Source organism: Culex quinquefasciatus, chromosome 3 (assembly GCF_015732765.1).
Source record: "Culex quinquefasciatus strain JHB chromosome 3, VPISU_Cqui_1.0_pri_paternal, whole genome shotgun sequence".
In the NCBI taxonomy this organism is placed as follows: domain Eukaryota; kingdom Metazoa; phylum Arthropoda; class Insecta; order Diptera; family Culicidae; genus Culex; species Culex quinquefasciatus.
In genome coordinates, this window is record NC_051863.1 from 34535330 (window position 1) to 34555253 (window position 19924).

At 33.7% G+C, this 19924-nt stretch overlaps 1 protein-coding gene across 5 annotated transcripts in view; it reads right to left on the reverse strand.

Moving 5' to 3' along the window:
• Positions 1-19924, reverse strand: part of LOC6039460 (zwei Ig domain protein zig-8) — a 378844-nt gene that overhangs the window by 48519 nt on the left and 310401 nt on the right. For 2 of the 5 annotated variants that reach the window (XM_038263784.1, XM_038263785.1), the window contains exon 4: positions 17756-17800. The exons of the other annotated variants lie outside the window; for them this stretch is intronic. In XM_038263784.1, coding sequence (XP_038119712.1) covers positions 17756-17800 — 45 coding nt within the window. The remainder of the gene's footprint in view (positions 1-17755; positions 17801-19924) is intronic. 5 annotated transcript variants of the gene reach the window in all.

Here is a 19924-nt window from a genome sequence, read left to right on the forward strand (position 1 = left end):
ATTTCAGCTCCGCCATTTTGGATTTAAAAATCTAAATCATTTTAGAGTAGTTTGTGGGTCATACTTAAGCTCGGCAATAAAATATTGGACAACGATATTTTTTTTTTGTGATTAGATTATCCGAAGTAAATTTTTTTTCGAGGCCTTCGAATCGAGTCTAGACTGTTTACAAAATCAAAAAAATAAAAAAAATTAAATTTCAAAATCGTTGAAAACTAATCAACTAAGACAATGTTGTAACATAGATCCATAAGTGTTTTTTTTTCACTGGCATTTTCTAACTATCCATGGATCCGAAGAATTTCCTATTCAGAGCGTAAAATTTTAGCCAATGCGTGAAAGCAAAATTTAAACCTTGACTGTACAGTTCTTCCATTTATACTACGCCTTAATAAAGGCAGCATGGCGCAAATTGAATTTCAAAGTTTACCCCTGGTACTTTCCATCTAACTCAAAGTCGTGAGAACACGCACTATATTTTATTCATGTGCAATTGAATGTAGTTCCACATCCTACGGTGTCACAGGAATCGATCGATTTTCGATGCGTCGTTCTTGCAGGAGCGTCTGAAACTCCCGGAGTTGCAGGCTGTGGTCTGCCTTCACAGATTCCAAAGGCGGACGTTGTTTTTGTTTTCCCCGGGGACACGGCGATGACCGGCCGAAACTGGAATTGGTCCGTTTTCAAGCTCAGTGGGACCGTGGTATCTGGGAGAATCTTCTTCGAGGGAATGTTATTGTAAAAGATTGTGCATTGTAATTACATGTAATATTACGAATAAAGTCAAATTTTGTGTTGTAGTTGTTTTAAATAAAATAAAAGATCTCATAATAACAATATTCAGGAAGCATGAAGTTTGTATTACCCACCGCTAGATGTCAGGGCGAAAGCTTTCAGTGGCAGTGGTGTGAACGACAATCAGATGGCGCTGTTACCGTTTCAAAACGCTTAAAAGCTTGAAGCTTAAAAATTAGGGGATTAGAGAAGCTTAGCATCATGAACAAACGTTCATGATTTGCGTTTTGTTCATGGAAAGTGTTCATGGTACGTTTTCGTACCGTGGGATATCACGTTGTTCCTGATTTCGTGGTACATTGTTCACGATTTTCGGAACGGTTTTTTCTCCGTGTACAATAACAATCCAATAACAAAAAAATCAAAACGACGAATAACAAATCATGTTATTAGTAACATAAAATGTTATTGGCCTAGTATTTTTAAACATCAAAAAATGTTATTCCCAAGTTATTTCCGTCTGCTCGGGCTACAATTTTCTATTTTCAATTGGTCATCAACTCAACAGATTTCCGAGATACAATCTCTTCGAATTTAAATGGAGCACTCATTTTCGTAGTTAGAAAATGTAATTGGTGTTTATCTGCCCGTTCTTATATAAATATCAAAACTTTAAAAATACACTCCAAACAATAATTTGTACTTCCACAAAATTACAAGAATGAATTTTAATATTTAATTTTGATGTTGAAATTTTGTGAATATTTTGATAGAAAAAGCTAACATTTTCCAAAAGTTTTATTTTAAAATATTGAAAATTGAACAAAAGTTTTCAAGCTATCGCAAAATGGTTTCAAAAATATTTAAATAAAAACCAAAAAATAATAATATTGTTTTTTTGACCTTTATCTCAAAAAATATCTCCAGACGCTAAACTGTAGAATTTCACAAAATACTACATTTTTGTATTTTTAAAGCAATTTCAGAGGGCCGAGAAATTGACATAAATTATATTTTTTTAGTATCAAGCATGTTGTGATTTTTTTTGTGTGAAAAACTAACCAGCTCTTTGTGCTAATAATGCAAAATTGCTCCGTTTAACATTGGGAATGCATGCACAAAGTTTTATTCAAATCCCAAAAAAACTTAAATTAAAATATTTTTAGTTATTTCAATCAGGCTTAACTTTTCAAAATGTCAAAAATAGATAATTTCCGTATTTCATATTTTAGATTAAATTGTAATTTACAAAACATATCATAAAAAATCGCATAAGTTTCAATTTTAAGCATTGAAAATCGGATCAATTGTTTCCGAGATAACGACAAATCAAAATTACAGGCTAATAAGGTGGTACTTCGAGAAATTTTTTTCATTGATTCGAATACTTTGCGAGGCTGTTTGTTAAAACTAATTGCCGTTTAGCAGCTTTTTAAAAGTATTTTTGGAGAAAAATATAGAACATTTTCTCAGATTTTGTTTCAAAACATATCGTTTAAATTCAAAAATTATAAAAGAATCAAAAAATATATTTACAGGTAGGTTTACACTTAAAAATTGAAGATTAAAACATAAATAAAAAAATAAATCAAAGAACTTTTGATTGCAAATAAAATTTTATTTAAATTAGAGCCAATTACTTTCTCAAATCATTCGCGGAACAATTTAAATCTTTTTTAAATTATTTTTAATATCAAGAAATATTTAAAAATATTATATCATAAACTTTTGATTTTTTTAAGTTTTTAACCAGACTTAAGATATTTTTCAACTATTTTTTCGTGTACAAATCGGCCAGCTCATACATTAACATAACCGTTTTTTTATGACCAGTCCCCAAATTGCATGGAGACTAGTGTGGGAAAACTAATGATGCAGTATGATTTCTTTTGAGGTAAGGAATTCATGGACAAATATACAGTCCAAACTCGATTATTCGAAGCATCGATTATCCGAAGTTCGATTATCCGAAGGAGACTCCGGATAATCGAACCATGACTAATTTGAGTTCTGCGACCAATTTTAGTCAGATTTCAATTGTTGATAGTCTTTTAAAATCAAAAATGCATTTTTTCAATATTTCAGCTCCGCCATTTTGGATTTAAAAAATCTAAATCATTTTAGAGTAGTTTGTGGGTCATACTTAAGCTCGGCAATAAAATATTGGACAACGATATTTTTTTTTTGTGATTAGATTATCCGAAGTAAATTTTTTTTCGAGGCCTTCGAATCGAGTCTAGACTGTTTACAAAATCAAAAAAATAAAAAAAATTAAATTTCAAAATCGTTGAAAACTAATCAACTAAGACAATGTTGTAACATAGATCCATAAGTGTTTTTTTTTCACTGGCATTTTTCTAACTATCCATGGATCCGAAGAATTTCCTATTCAGAGCGTAAAATTTTAGCCAATGCGTGAAAGCAAAATTTAAACCTTGACTGTACAGTTCTTCCATTTATACTACGCCTTAATAAAGGCAGCATGGCGCAAATTGAATTTCAAAGTTTACCCCTGGTACTTTCCATCTAACTCAAAGTCGTGAGAACACGCACTATATTTTATTCATGTGCAATTGAATGTAGTTCCACATCCTACGGTGTCACAGGAAAGGGACAGGTTAGGACAAAGCATTACTAGTCAAATACGTGGAATCGCTTGAATTTCATCGAAAGTCCCTTGGAACTGCGTTTCCTGTAACCCTTAGCATTATTACATTATATTTAAAAGGATTTATCAACAAAAAGTGTGAACCCTTTTTGTTGAAAAAAAAATGATTCAAAATGAACACACTAAAGAAATCAGTTTCAAAAATATCAAAAAACAACATTTACAACTCAACAGCCCAGGGTTAACTGTACCACGCTGATCTCTGGTGGGGACAGTCAGTGGGAAAGTATTTATTTCGCAAGCTGAGCTACCCTTAGTAGATGGCTTTGGGATGAGGTTGATTGAATTTCCAGGCGCGCGCGCGGCCTGCCCAGGGATTTCTCATTTTGTGCGGCTCCGATCGAAATCGATTTCCCCCCCTTTTCCGGCGAAAAACGGTTCATTACGCAAGCACTGAATGTTTTATGCGAACTCTTTCGATGCCAGCATATATGCACTTGCTAGGGTTTTGTGGGGTTGAGTGTGTGTGAGAGTGTGTGTTTGCATGTTTAGGGTGTTGCTAGCCCTAAGGGAGCAGTAAAACGTAACATCCTTTTCCTTATAGTTTTAGAGGAAACCGGAAGCAGGCATAGTGGGTTCAGATTGTATATTAGATGACAGGTTTAATATATCCATAAAAACGTAATAAGTTCACCTACTTAATCTTAATTTGTTTATAGGGCTAATAGTTGAACAATATTTGCAGTTGGATAGCTAAAACTTATAGGAGTAAAAATTACAAAATTAAAAACTGAAGCCCAAAATTTGAAAACGTTCAAATTTTAGGAGTAAATTAAAAAGATTTGATTTGAAAACTTTAAATTACCAGGGTAGGAAATGAAACAAAATTTCACAAAAATTTCGTTTCCAACATTGAAAATCGTACTAAAAGTTTCTGAAATATCTAGGCTTATAAGATAACACTGAGAAAAATACATTTTTTCATAAAAATTTCAACAGTTTCCAAATACAGTATTTCAGCTTTCACCAACAAAGTAAAAAAATGAACATTGTAATAAATTGTCTCAGCTTTTGGCAAATGTTTTCTTTCAGAAGGGGTGGTTCTTCTTCGTCTTTATGCAGCGAATGACATAAATGTTAAAGCTGTCTGAAATAAATTAACTACCACCACCACACAGCAGTTGCCCCGACCCCTCTACGATTTACGTGAAACTTTGTTCTAAGGGGTAACTTTTGTCCCTGATCTCGAATCCGAGGTCCGTTTTATTATATCTCGTGACGGACGAGCTGACCCCTTCAATTTTTGAACACGCAAAAATAGAGGAGCAATTCCAGCTCAAATCAGAAATTTTTCTGGTACTTTTGTTCCCGACGCTCTCCGATTTCAATGAAACTTTTTAGACATGTTATCATAGGCCTACATAAGCAATTTTTGTGTCTTTTTGTCTCATTGAGGCAATTTTTACAAAAAATGTAAACGAAAAAAAATCGTGACATCGCCTTAAAATTTAACTTTTGAACTTAAAAACTGAAATATCTAACAAAATTGGCGTGCATTTTTCTTTCAGTGTATTTTTTTTTCAAAATGCCCGTCTAATTTCCTACAAATTTGTCTTTGACCACTTTTTGATACGATGCAACGGCTCAGAGATACAGCTATATTTAAATAACAAAATACAAACATATTTAAAACTCTTACGCCATTCTCAAATTACATTATCGAGTGCAACTGGCTCCATATACACAAAAATTGCTTATGTAAGTATGTAGGAAATTTGGCGTCAAAGGGACTTTTATGTAAAATTAGACGCCCGATTCGATGCCTTACTCAGAATTCCGGAAAAACGTATTTTTCATCGAAAAAACACTAAAAAAATTCAAAAATTCTCCCATTTTCCGTTACTTGACTGCAACAAAATTTGGAACATGTAATTTTAAGGGAAATTTAATGTGCTTTTTGAACCTACATTAATTCAGAAGGGTAATTTTTTCGCCTAGAACAACAATTTTCATTTTAAAATTTCGTATTTTTCTTATTTTGCAGAGTTATTTTTTAGAATGTAACAATGTTCTACAAAGTACCACCCCGACGTCACGAGATATAAAAAAATTCGAGATCGAAAACTGAAATCCTTATTGAAAAAAAATCTCTTCAAATACCTGTTACTTAAAAAACTCTTTATAAAAAAAAATGATAAAGATTATCGATAGCAAATTTTATTCCGCATCTAAAACGATTGAAAAAAAATAAGACGGTTTTTAGATTGATTTGAAAAATCAATGTTTTCATCTTATAACAATACAATTATAAGCTTTAAAAAAATAATTGGGTACGGAACATACTACGTTTTGTCAAAAGCTGTTTCTTTTTATAGACATTCTGTCGAAATCCAATTAGTTTCGTGAGTTTTTGCATTCTTTCCGCAGTTCTTGAAAAACATTCAATGAAGATGTTTGTAGAATGTAGATTTTTAAAGAGTAATTTTCATCAATTTGTTTAAGGATTGTTTTTGTTTCTTGCATGAGTAGATCTTCAAGCTTCTTTAATCTTCAAACCTTAGTAAACAAATCCGTAAGTAAAAAAAAATCGAACATTGACAGATTTGTTATTAATGATCCGCCAAAAATATGAATTTTTAATTGAATCTGCCGAGTTTTTGCAGTTTTTCAACAAGATTAGTTTTTTTTTCATCTATTTTGATGTGAAAACAAAATACTTTGGAAAAAAACAAATTCTACTCGGTTTTACATAACATTTTCTTCAAGTATTTTTGCGTTTCATAAAAATGTTTCTAGGAAAGCAGTTTTCACATTTTTTTTTTGCTAAAAATTAAGCAAAAAATATAAGGATCGATTTTGTTGTTTGCACAGACAACTTTTAAACTGAAAAAAACTTCCGGCGACATGTCTATTCGGTGAAACGTCCCTCGACGAAAAGTTCCATGTGTGTGTGTGTGGTCCAATTCAATACCCGCTAACCGGTAGCGAAATTATGGGAAAGTATAGTTTGTATTAGGCTTTGTATATGCCGAATGCTGATACAACTTATCTCAGTCCCGGGTATTAGGTGGTGATAGCCCTCGCGCTGCTTCCAACGACCCGTTTCAGAATGACAGAGCTCCTTGCGGTCCAATTCCGAGGTCGCTGGGCATTGTTCGGCCCCGCCTAAACATAGAAGCAAGTATCTGAAGGAAACTCGATCTCTATATTTAGACTTCCAATCCCGTCAGGCAAATCAGGGATCAGCGCGTATTTAATATGAGAAGATAACATGTTTCAACACTACGGATCAATTCACTGCTAGAGTGTAAACCTGCTGATGGCTGACTGCTTAGCGTCCCAGACCCCCAACTCAAAGGTGTGAGTTCGAATCCCACCAGATTCATTTTCGTTTTTGTTCATATTCAAAGTTCGAATTCCTGATTCCAAATTTCAAACGTACCGACCGGGATTTGATCCCTGAACCTTCTGCTTGTGAGGCAGAAGCCATAACCATTAAGCCACGGAGCCGGTCGTCCCTCGACGAAAAGTTCCATTCGGTGAAATTCAAAAATTGACGCAATTTGAACGAGGTATAATAAAACTTTGTCCTGATTGTTTTTTTTTTTTCACAGGCTGTTTCTCAGCAACCATTGTTCTCGAATGTTCGATATCTTTAAAGCAAATTTGCAGGAAATGTTCTTATCTTTTCGAAAAATGCTGTCATGCTCGGTTTAGCTTGACAATTAAATCTGAATCTTTTTGATTGCAAAATTGATATTACATCTATCTGTAATTAAACAATGTTTTATTACTATTATTTACACGTTTTCCAAAAATTATGTTTTTCTTGATTTTTTGGGGGTTTTTTTTAAAGAGAATTATTACATTATGAGAAGTGTTAGCAATACTTTGCCAAATACACCAAATGCTGAAGATTGTTGAATATTTTGGACAGCATGAACAGTTGCAAAAATTGCTTGGATGAACCAATGAAGGAAAATGTCTTCTTTGGTCAGAGAAAAGGTACACACAAAAATTCCTTAAAGTAAAAAAAATAGCATAGCATAGCTACTTCGTTATTGACCAGGACCCCCAAACATTGCTCCGTGGACCACAGATGAAAAGTAGGAACCAATCATCACCCCTTGGCAATTTTCAAAGGTCTCTATCGTGCTAATCAATACCAACGCCGGCCACGACCAGTGGTAAGACACGGGGAAGTGGATGGGAATGTTAGTCCGATACTTGAGTGAGGGGACCGCTAAATCGGCTGCGTCTCCGACAAAGTATCACATGAGCTTTGAGGGGTTAGTGAGATGAGTATGAGGTCAGGATTCACTGTGATAGGTGATGTTTATCGGTTGAAATTTTAAAAATCTTAGGCTTCCGGCTGCGGAAAAATAGCTACCTAGGGATTTAAATATACAGCCATTCCACGTCAAACAGGAAGCCTCCAAATCAAAAGTGCTCCGATTTGGCTCAAATTTGGAGTGGGGGTTCTTCGGCCCAAATAATTAGACCCGTATTTTTTTGTTTGGCGATTAGGGTGGTCCATTCCGAAATAGTGTGGTCCATAAAATTGCGTTTTTCGTCGATTTAGTTTTTTTTTCATCTATTTTGATGTGAAAACAAAATACTTTGGAAAAAAACAAATTCTACTCGGTTTTACATAACATTTTCTTCAAGTATTTTTGCGTTTCATAAAAATGTTTCTAGGAAAGCAGTTTTCACATTTTTTTTTTGCTAAAAATTAAGCAAAAAATATAAGGATCGATTTTGTTGTTTGCACAGACAACTTTTAAACTGAAAAAAACTTCCGGCGACATGTCTATTCGGTGAAACGTCCCTCGACGAAAAGTTCCATGTGTGTGTGTGTGGTCCAATTCAATACCCGCTAACCGGTAGCGAAATTATGGGAAAGTATAGTTTGTATTAGGCTTTGTATATGCCGAATGCTGATACAACTTATCTCAGTCCCGGTATTAGGTGGTGATAGCCCTCGCGCTGCTTCCAACGACCCGTTTCAGAATGACAGAGCTCCTTGCGGTCCAATTCCGAGGTCGCTGGGCATTGTTCGGCCCCGCCTAAACATAGAAGCAAGTATCTGAAGGAAACTCGATCTCTATATTTAGACTTCCAATCCCGTCAGGCAAATCAGGGATCAGCGCGTATTTAATATGAGAAGATAACATGTTTCAACACTACGGATCAATTCACTGCTAGAGTGTAAACCTGCTGATGGCTGACTGCTTAGCGTCCCAGACCCCCAACTCAAAGGTGTGAGTTCGAATCCCACCAGATTCATTTTCGTTTTTGTTCATATTCAAAGTTCGAATTCCTGATTCCAAATTTCAAACGTACCGACCGGGATTTGATCCCTGAACCTTCTGCTTGTGAGGCAGAAGCCATAACCATTAAGCCACGGAGCCGGTCGTCCCTCGACGAAAAGTTCCATTCGGTGAAATTCAAAAATTGACGCAATTTGAACGAGGTATAATAAAACTTTGTCCTGATTGTTTTTTTTTTTTCACAGGCTGTTTCTCAGCAACCATTGTTCTCGAATGTTCGATATCTTTAAAGCAAATTTGCAGGAAATGTTCTTATCTTTTCGAAAAAATGCTGTCATGCTCGGTTTAGCTTGACAATTAAATCTGAATCTTTTTGATTGCAAAATTGATATTACATCTATCTGTAATTAAACAATGTTTTATTACTATTATTTACACGTTTTCCAAAAATTATGTTTTTCTTGATTTTTTGGGGGTTTTTTTTAAAGAGAATTATTACATTATGAGAAGTGTTAGCAATACTTTGCCAAATACACCAAATGCTGAAGATTGTTGAATATTTTGGACAGCATGAACAGTTGCAAAAATTGCTTGGATGAACCAATGAAGGAAAATGTCTTCTTTGGTCAGAGAAAAGGTACACACAAAAATTCCTTAAAGTAAAAAAAATAGCATAGCATAGCTACTTCGTTATTGACCAGGACCCCCAAACATTGCTCCGTGGACCACAGATGAAAAGTAGGAACCAATCATCACCCCTTGGCAATTTTCAAAGGTCTCTATCGTGCTAATCAATACCAACGCCGGCCACGACCAGTGGTAAGACACGGGGAAGTGGATGGGAATGTTAGTCCGATACTTGAGTGAGGGGACCGCTAAATCGGCTGCGTCTCCGACAAAGTATCACATGAGCTTTGAGGGGTTAGTGAGATGAGTATGAGGTCAGGATTCACTGTGATAGGTGATGTTTATCGGTTGAAATTTTAAAAATCTTAGGCTTCCGGCTGCGGAAAAATAGCTACCTAGGGATTTAAATATACAGCCATTCCACGTCAAACAGGAAGCCTCCAAATCAAAAGTGCTCCGATTTGGCTCAAATTTGGAGTGGGGGTTCTTCGGCCCAAATAATTAGACCCGTATTTTTTTGTTTGGCGATTAGGGTGGTCCATTCCGAAATAGTGTGGTCCATAAAATTGCGTTTTTCGTCGATTTTCGCAAAAACCACATTTTTCAAGTTGCGTCTTTCAATTACGAAAATTTTGGTACCCAAACATGTATAGGTAATTGCAGAAATTTTCAAGTTATCGCAGTTTCAGTGAAAAAAGTGGATTTTTTGCCGATTTTGTCATTTTCACGTTTTTGCGCGTGGTGCGTCGAAAAACCAAGTTTTTATGTTTAAAAAATCATATCTCCGAAACGTGTTAATGGATATTCGCCATTTTTTGATATGTTAAGTAAAATATTACAAGGAATCGGGGAAAAATATTTTCAGACATGGACTCTTTGGTCCCGAGACCTTGAAATCGGCAAATGAAATTTTCATAGTACTTTTTCAAATATTCAGCTAGTTTTTTTGAATTGTGGCGCTCCAAAATTGGTTCAGTCGTTCCGGAGATTTGATTTTTTGAAAAATGTGGTTTTTGCGAAAATCGACGAAAAACGCAATTTTATGGACCACCCTATTTCGGAAAGGACCACCCTAATCGCCAAACAAAAAAATACGGGTCTAATTATTTGGGCCAAAGAAACCCCACTCCAAATTTGAGCCAAATCGGAGCACTTTTGATTTGGAGACTTCCTGTTTGACGAGGAATGGCTGTAGGGGAGAGTGGGGAGACTTGATCCCCTTTTTTGTATCGCACATAACTCTGTCAATTTCTCACAAAACTATGATCTTTTTGCATGAATTGAAAGCTTAAACATTCATCTATTTTTGGCTGTTAAGGGTATTGCATCAGATAAACTCTTTGAATCATTCCAAGCGTTTTGAAAAAATATTTTAAACCGGCATTTTCAAAATGTTGGGGGTAATTTGATCCCCTTTTCAACATTTTGAAGAAATCTTAAGTCAAATATTTTTTATTAATCCAAACTATTAATTTTCTATAAGTTACAGCAATTTAACATTAAACCTGTACGTTTGTGTTCAAAATATAACAAGGTTAGCATGCAAAATATTTAAAAACTTAAAATTTCCTTTTAGACCAAAATTGAGCTTGTTTACAAAAGCTGGTAATTTTGTTTACAAAACTTTTGAAAAATGGTTCAAACTGCAGTAAGTTATGTACAACTATACTAAAGCAAACTATGTACGAAAACCCAGCCCAATTATTTAATCTTGAGGCTGATTCAGTGACTGTAAAAATGCAGGGATCAAATCTCACTAAACGCACTTTTTAAACAATTGATTGTAAAAATAGGATGACGATAAATTCAACATCAAATGCGTAATGGTTTTGGAGTTGATAGGTTTATCAAACAATTCATGTATAAAAATTTTTTTTTTCAACATTTTTTGAGTGTTTTCTATACTTATCAAAACAAAGAAAAAAGATCTCTTGGAAGTTTATTGCAGCACTATTTAGAAAAATGTGTGTAACTCAATCTAAACATTTTTCAATTTTTTTCTTTGTTTTCTACAATGAGATTTAGTCAATTTCGCACAACTTTCTAGAACAAAGCTAATTGATTTACCCACATGCTGATGAGATACAGGCTTGGGATCAAGTGTCCCCGGGGATCAAGTCTCCCCACTCTCCCCTATAGTATTAATTCGACCGCGATTCTCCAGAAATTCTTCGTCAGCGTGCCTTTCGATCAACGGTGATGTAGGAAGGGCTTCATTCATTAAGATGGTATTATATCATAAGCCTTAAAACATATTCGTCAACGTGCCTTCCGATCCTCGATGATATAGAAAGGACTTAATCCAGCAATACGACTTGCTTGTCTAAAAAAGAATTTGGATCGTTTCTATCGAAAACTATATAAAGAGAACGAAAAAACTCAACGGCCAACGAACCGCGAACTAAAAAAATAAAAAAGAAGAAGAAAACCAACCACCCCATGCACTCGAACAGCGACACAAAAGAGACGGAAAATAACAGGAAAACACAGGATTGCGCGTCCCCAAAGGCACTACTCAATTTCCTTAAAGTTAAGAAAATAAATACAAAATAAAACAATTTCCAAATAATGTTCTCATTCTAGCGAGGATTGCTCTTCTCTTACTAAAAGTGAAAAAGAAAAAGAAAATGTTTTTCAAAACTATTGAAGGTGTATATTTGAAGTAATTTAAAATTTCTTATACAATTTTCGACCACTTTTTCACTCCCACTATCTGTCCTGAATGCAACGACTGACTGAGGCCAAACCGAACGAAAATATGATACGGCACATTTTTTCCTTTTCCCCTTTCACTGAACCGGCATAAAACGGTAAAAGGAATCACATGTTCGAACAAGAATGATCCGATATGTTGATGTAAGCATTGGGTAGCAGCAGCACCGGCATAACCGTCTCTCCCTCTGATGCCATCAATCAAATGTTGTGGGAGGAGGGTTCTGGGTTGGGGAAAAATGTAACCGAAAGAATCGAAGCAGCAGATGTACGAAGGATCATTTTTCACGTAATGCTCATATTTCATGGCATCGGGTTCGGTTCGTCACTTTTCTGCCTCTTTGGTCGAAAGTTGGAACCTTGGGCTGGGGGATGGGAAGTTTTCGTGCGCCACGAGGCAGGAAGCTTTTAGTCCGTCTTACATAATTCATTGACTCTTTCGGGGCAGCAGCAGTCGCAGCCGGTGCCGAAAGCTGGGAGCAATTTTGGGCTCAAGTCTGGCAAGGGAAGGATGATGACTGGTCCCGATACGCTGTGTGTACTTAATTTACCATAATTGCCTTTGTAGGGTTTATTTTTCTCAAACTGAATTTTTGCTTTATGCTTTTCACAGAAGCTATCAGAGATTCTAAAGAAAATGTCGTCTCATCCAGCTTTTCTCCAGAAGCTCTCCGCAGATGGATGAAAGTTTCTTTATTGGATTTCACCGATATTACTCTCCTCTAATCCAGTTTGTAGCCAAGTGTCGGAAGATCATTATCAGATTACGTTCTCCAGCCCCCAGAGTACCCCCCCCCCCTCCTAAGATTTAGTAAAAATGTTAAACTTTGAAACAAGGTGATTATAACCAATTTGGAAGCTTTTCCAGCAGTCGGCTCTAAATGGCACTTTGCGTTACTCTCCCTCAACCAAGCAAGCAAGATCAAAGGCTGAAGTAACGGAGAGAGGAGAATTTTCCCCCTGGGAGCCAAAGCAAAGCCCGAACAAAACTTTTTAATACATTTTGCTGGGAAGTTTGCAGCTACTGCTGCTGTGGCCGTTGTTACTGACACTCTTGGGGATGAAAAAACGGGAACATAACATCACTTTGCATAACTTTTGCCATGGAGTCGACTGTTTTTCTATTGCCCTCTTAGTGTTGCTTGTGGGAATTTTGAGTACGAATATTGTCGAGGGTATTCATAGGTTGAGTTTGACATTTGAGTGGTTTAATTTGTTTGATTTTCTTCGGAGTGATTTATACTTTTCCACCGATTTGTAACCTTTCTTCGTAAGTGCTGCATTTTTTTTAATTTCACATTATTTTGGTAATATGGTAAATTTGCTTATTTGAAGTAATACTTACAAAACTTAAGTTTTATTTTCAGTATTGAAACCCATTCTGTTTCTGCGTTAATTATATTTTTTGGTTCGATTATACATTCATATTTTCTTTTTCTTTATTAGTTTTATAAACCTAATGCATCAGATTGTATTTATCCAATGTTTTTCAATTTTCACTATGCAAATTAGTGCGCAGCTTTGCCAAAACATTTTTTTTAGGAAATATGTTAAAAATTATGATGAAAATCAAAAATTTAAAAACTTATTAGCAACGTGATTTTTGAGCAAAAAACAATCGCTTTGCGAAAAGTGAGGACTTAACCAATCGTTCCCGAGTTGTTTAGGACCCCAAAAGGAACCTGAAAGTTGGCTCACTAATTTTTTAGAACTTTATTTTTGTCCATGCAACCAGAGTGTAATGCTTCACATATTAGATCATAAAAGCCAAAAAGTTACTTTTGCTCGTAATATAAACCAACTTATTTTTGAACCTAATTGCCCTTAACATAAATCGACAACAAGAATATGAGATTTTCAGCAAAAATATTTTCAACAGCATTTTGATATGATTATGTTTATTGAGAATTAATTTCTGGAGTTTTTTTGAAAAGGTCCATTAAACCAAATTTTCAGTTTTTGCTTTTTGGTAGTTTTTTAATACCCCTGACTCAAGGCGGTTTCAAAAACACCCAAAAGGCAAAATAACTGGAAATTTGGTTTATTAGACCTTTTTTGAAAAAACTCCAGATTTTATCTATGAAAGCACGAAAAAGAGAAAATTGTCATTTAAATGCAAAAAAAAAAAAAAAATAGAAAATTAAGCCAAAAATGTTAGGCCTCAAAAAAACTCAAACTTATTTTTATACAGTCATGCCCAGGATGATGTCAGCTATCGATGCACTTGTAATTACATGAGAATTTTCACAAAAATACGTATTTTTCTTGTATTTTGAAAACGCAATGTTTCTGGAAAAAAATCTCAATATTATTGTTATTGCTTAATGGTCATTAAATAACTGGGATTTTTCATACATTTCGAATGTTTTTTTCAAATACTTAAATTTTTCACAAAACTACGGATTTTGAAAAAAATACTCTATATTTTAGTTTTTTCTATTATATGGGTATTAAACGATCGAGATTTTTTCATACATTTCGAAAGTTATAACACAAATTTTTTAAAATACTGTAATTTTGCACAAAACAACGTTTTTTTGAAAAATACTCAAAATTTCAATTTTACAATATGGGTATCAAATGACATTTTGAATGTAATAACAATTTTTTTGAAAATACTAAAAAAAATCAGAAAACTACGTATTTTTTGAAAAATACTTAATGTCTCAGTTTACAATATGGGTTTCAAATGATTGGGTTTTTTTTCATACATTTAGAATAAAGTATCATTTTTTGAAAACACTAAAAATTTTACGAAACTACATATTTTCAAAAAAAAAACATTCAAAATTTTTGTTTTTTTTTTTGCAATATGGGTATCAAACGATCGGGATTTTTCAAACATTTCGAAAGTTGTCACACATTTTTTTTTTGAAAATACTGAAATTTTTCTCAAAACTTCGTATTTTAGAAAAAAATGTTAAAAATTTCAGTATTTCACAATATGGGTATCAAGCGATAGAATATTTTTAAAATATTTCGAATGTTTTAGTTTTTTTGAAAATTCTCAAAATTTTCACATAACTACATTTTCTAAAAAAATCCTAAATTTCAAAATTTAAAAATACCCCTATACCCTTTCTCAGCCTATTTCTTTTATTGCAGCATAAATAAAATGTTTTTGTCTGTTCCAAAGTAATAAATAGCCAAATAAAAGTGAGCATGAAACTCATCATTGGGCATATTTCCCCTACATTCAAAATGTTTGAAAAAAATCCGATAATTTGTTACCAAACTGAAATTTTAAGTGTTTTTTTTTCGAAAAAAAAAAACTAGTTTTGTGAATTTTTTGAGTTTTTAAAAATAAAGTTGTTATAACATTCAAATACATTTGAATAAATTCCGATAATTTGATACCCATATTTTGAAAAACTTAAATTTTGATTATTTTTTCAAAAATACGTAGTTTTGAGAAAATTTTGAGCATATATCAAAAAAAATGTTATAACATTCCAAATGTATGAAAAGTCCCGATTATTTGATACCCATAGTGCAAAAAACTGAAATCTTGAGTATTTTTTAGAAAATCGTTGTTTTGTGAAAATGTTGAGTATTAAAAAAAATTGTTATTACATTGGAAATGTTTGAAAAACCCCTTATAATTTGATACCATTATTGCAAAGAACTGAAATATTGAGTTTTTTTTCTCGAAAATAAGTAGTTTTGTGATAATTTTCAGTATCTTCAAAAAAATTGTATGACATTTGGAATGTATGCCTAAAACATGATCATATATTGCAACAACAAATATTGTTATGTCTTTTTAGAGCCATATTTCTACATACACTTCTTAAAGGTATCCACAATGTTTGTAAATTATTCGTAAAATCAAATGAAATACACAGCATTTTAAAGGAATGATCAACATTCATTGAGAATTGTGACAGGATTTAACTGATTTTTTTCATTCGTTTGCTTTTAAGTTTTAACTATTAAAACAAGAAATGGTCAACATTTCTACTACTAAACAAAATTTTAATTTGAAATTTATTGAAAAAGAGAAAAAATATTATTAAAAACGATCCTGAATCTCTTGAGGGAAAACTTTGCGATTTTTTTTCTGGTTGATTCGTTTCCATAAATTGAGTGAAGTTAATCAAAAAAGCCTCGAGGTGCAGTGGTTAGTGGCTTCGGCTGCCGATCTCTCAGTTGCTGTGGGGCGCGGGTTCGATTCCGGCCTTATCCTCCTGGCCTTCTATCGGATGGGGAAGTAAAACGTCGGTCCATTTGCGTAAATGAGGTTTTGGGTGACTCACCACCACACATAACCTTCGGAGGCCTAGAAATGAGCAGAAACTTGCAACATAGCCCAAAAAAGACTCAGAATTAAATACTAATCATTTTTTTTTTCTTGCAGCGAATTTTAAAAACTCTCAAAAAATAGTTTCACAATTAATAACATATTGCTTTTGATAGAAAGAGATTTATTTTAGTACTCTCCAATGTTCTTTATGAATAATTCGGGTTTTTAAAGATAATGACATTTAACAGCAATACCGTTAGCTTTAAGAGGCATTGTTTATTGTATCGTTTTCAAAGTATTCAAAACTGCCTAAGCATTAAATAACAACTTTTTCAATTTCCCAACCGTCCCCAACACTCACAAAGTTCACCTCAACATCTTTCATTCATTCACCGAGCTCTAAATTTCACATCATCCCCTCCGCTCAAGAATCGCTGTACAATGGTTTGGAAATTAGCACTGAAATAAAAATAAATATCACGATCCCAGCTCGAGCTTCCCCTGACTTGTCCAATTCGTGCGTTCAAAACGAACGATGGAGAAGCTTAACCTAAATTCCGCCAAAACCAACCTTCCTCCGTGTGGCGACCGCCGAGCTTTTAGTGCTTGGAATAAGACGAGGCTAATTTTAAAATACGACTCTTCCTGCCACGTGGCCCAGGAAGGAAATAAACTGTGCCAGATAATAGTGGCCGAATTAAACGCACAACACAGCTTCGCCTTGAAAATGCGAATTTTTGTGAATGAAGAGAAGGGGGGGGGGGAATTTCCGGGCACGTGGGAGGTTGTTAGGGGGGATACTGTGAGTGGACCGGAAAATGTGCCCTTGTTTTGCGCTGCAGAGCAACATAAAGAACGTTAATTTGGAGGGGCGAAATTCCTCCCCACGGGAGTCTTGAACAGGGTTCGGAAGGCTCCTAAACATGTTGCTTGGGGTAGGTATGAGGAGTTTTTTGAAGAATAATATTTTTTTCCAGAGGAGCAATTAATTCACAAAATTTAAAACTTCTGATTTGATTGATGATTTGAAAAATGTTTTTTTTTAATTTTAATTTTTGAGAAAATCTTTTTGTATACATTTTTATGCCAAGTATGCGATGTGCAATCGTCCAAAGTGGAGGCCGTTGGCCATAAATCCCAGGGGCTGGAACCCTCGGAGTTGGGCCAGCGCCGTCAAGACATATGAGGATTAATGGGTGGGATGACGCTGGGTACGGTTTTGGTTTAACTTGGGACAGCGCGCGGTTTGCATTTTGTGCCATATTTATTTTGCTGCCGTTTGAATTTTATGTTTTCCAGTGAGGCGCTGGTTTACTTTAATGTTTATGCAGGGTCGATTAAAATTCGTCTGCAGTGAAGTGGTTTAAGCTGTGCATTTGGTATTAAAATTCACATTAGGTTAAATAAAACCTGTGTTGTTTTATTTAATTTGCATCTATATCAACGATGATTAAACATTTGAAAAACTAAAGCAAATGAGTGTTTTATTTCATAACTTTATGTTATATATAAAAAATTCTTTTCAAAATTGCTAAGGATTTTGTTTGATTTATTACTTACCAGAAACAGAATTTGAGTTGAATTCCAAAGGGTTGTTTGTATTACCTGAAATAAAAAAAAAATTAGAAACCGCTTAAAAACATAATAAAATTTAGTTTTTGTAATGTTCGATTTGTTTCAAACTTTGTGGGGGCCATCTCTATGACAAAAGGTGCCATTTTGTGTAATTCTTTCGCCCATACACTTTCAGCAGGTTCAAAATTTTGCATGTTGTTTCACTTGTATTCCAGCTTTTTTTTAAATTTTAGAATTTCCACTTACGGTATATCTTAAAAAAAAAACTCATTTTTTATTAATTTGCAATATGGGTATGAGATAATTCGAATTTTTTCATGCATTTCCACTGATTCGGAGTTTTTGGAGTAAAAAAAATCTGTTCCCAAAAAAATATTTTAACATAAAAAAAGCATGCAAAATTTCGAATTGTTTGATATAAAACAAATATGAAAATTTAAGTTTAAAAAATAATTCAGTATTTTGTGGAATTCAAGTATTTCATTCAAAAACTGTTTTGCTGTGAATTAGTTTAATGTGATGTTTTTTAATTAGACACATAATTAATTTATTCAATCATTCAATTCCATAAACCACTTTGATCCTTTAAGGAGAACTTGAAGTATTTCATTCAATAATAGTGAAAATGTTGTGTCAAATATTCAATAACCATTTGTTATTTCAATTGAAAAACAAAATGACATATGATCCATTTTTTAACGATGAAAATGGACCTTTAGTTTTTGGTACTAGAAATAATTATCATCCAATATTATTGGAAATTTTCTCAATTTTCGAAAGACATATTTTAAGGATTGAACAATTATAGACAATATTTAAAGAAGTAGAAAAACTGGAATTTTTCAATTACAAATAAATTTTTAGTGGTTGTATTTATTAAAGTTGAAAAAAAAATCGAGTAAAATTTTAATATTTCCAAAAAAATAGCTCCCTTTGAATCAAAAGTTTAAGTTTTTTTTACCTTAAAAACATATAATTTATTTTCAAAGGGCCGTAGCAAATATTTGTTGAGGTTGTGCCCCTCAACTTTGGCTAAAGTCGTGGAGGGGGGGAGGTGGTGGCAAACAAATAAAAAAAATATAAAAAATAAATAACAAGCCATGGTTCTATCATTTGAATGAAAATAGTAGTTTTTGCAATTACGTCGTGAAACTACTTACTTTTCCTATCATTCTTGAACGACGAAATAGCCTACTTTTCTGTACCGAAAATAACAGAATCGAATAGCATCACTTTTCAAAATAAATGCTAAAAAGTTCTACTTTTCAGCACTCAAATGGGTGCTGAAAAGTTGAAATTTTCAGCACTTGTTTCGAAAAGTAACACTTTTCAAAAAAAAAATTATTTAAACGATTTATTGACAAAATACATGAAAATTTTACATAAAATTTCACTCATTGTGTATTTTTTGGAATTGCAAAAAATGTTGTATGGAACTCGTTGCAAAACTTGATTTTTTCAGCACTCTTCGTATTTATCCAACTCGGTGAACCTCGTTGGATAAATGTACGACTCGTGCTGAAAAAATCATCTTTTTGCAACTTGTTGCATGAACTACTATTATGCAACAAGTTGCAAAAAGAAGATTTTTTCAACACTAGTCGAACATTCATCCAACGAGGTTTACCAAGTTGAATAAATACAACGAGTGCTGAAAAAATCAAGTTTTGCAACAAGTTGCTTACAACATTTTTTTCAATTCTGAAAATCGCTTTTTGAATGAATTTTTATGTCAAACATCCATATGCTAAGTAAACTCATCGTTCATAACAAAATAATATTGAATAAAGTTACTTTTCAATACTAGTGCTGAAACGTTCAACTTTTAAGCACCCATTTCAATGCTGAAAAGTAGACTTTTCAGCACTGGTATTGAAAGGTTCTTATTTTCCATTCTGTAGTTTATGGCCTTTTCGTCGCTCTTGAGAATGACAGGGAAAGAAAGTAGTTTCACGACGGAATGGCAAAAAAGTGTTTTAAAATGCATTTTACACCTGTCCAGATGTTTTGAAATCTTTAGTTTGCAAATTATCTGAGTCGAAATATTATTTTGTTGTTGAAAAAATAACTTTTTACAGTACTGTACAACGGAATTTCACAAAAAAATATTGTTGATCAATCTCAAATGTGTGTGTGTGTGCAACCAACCAAACG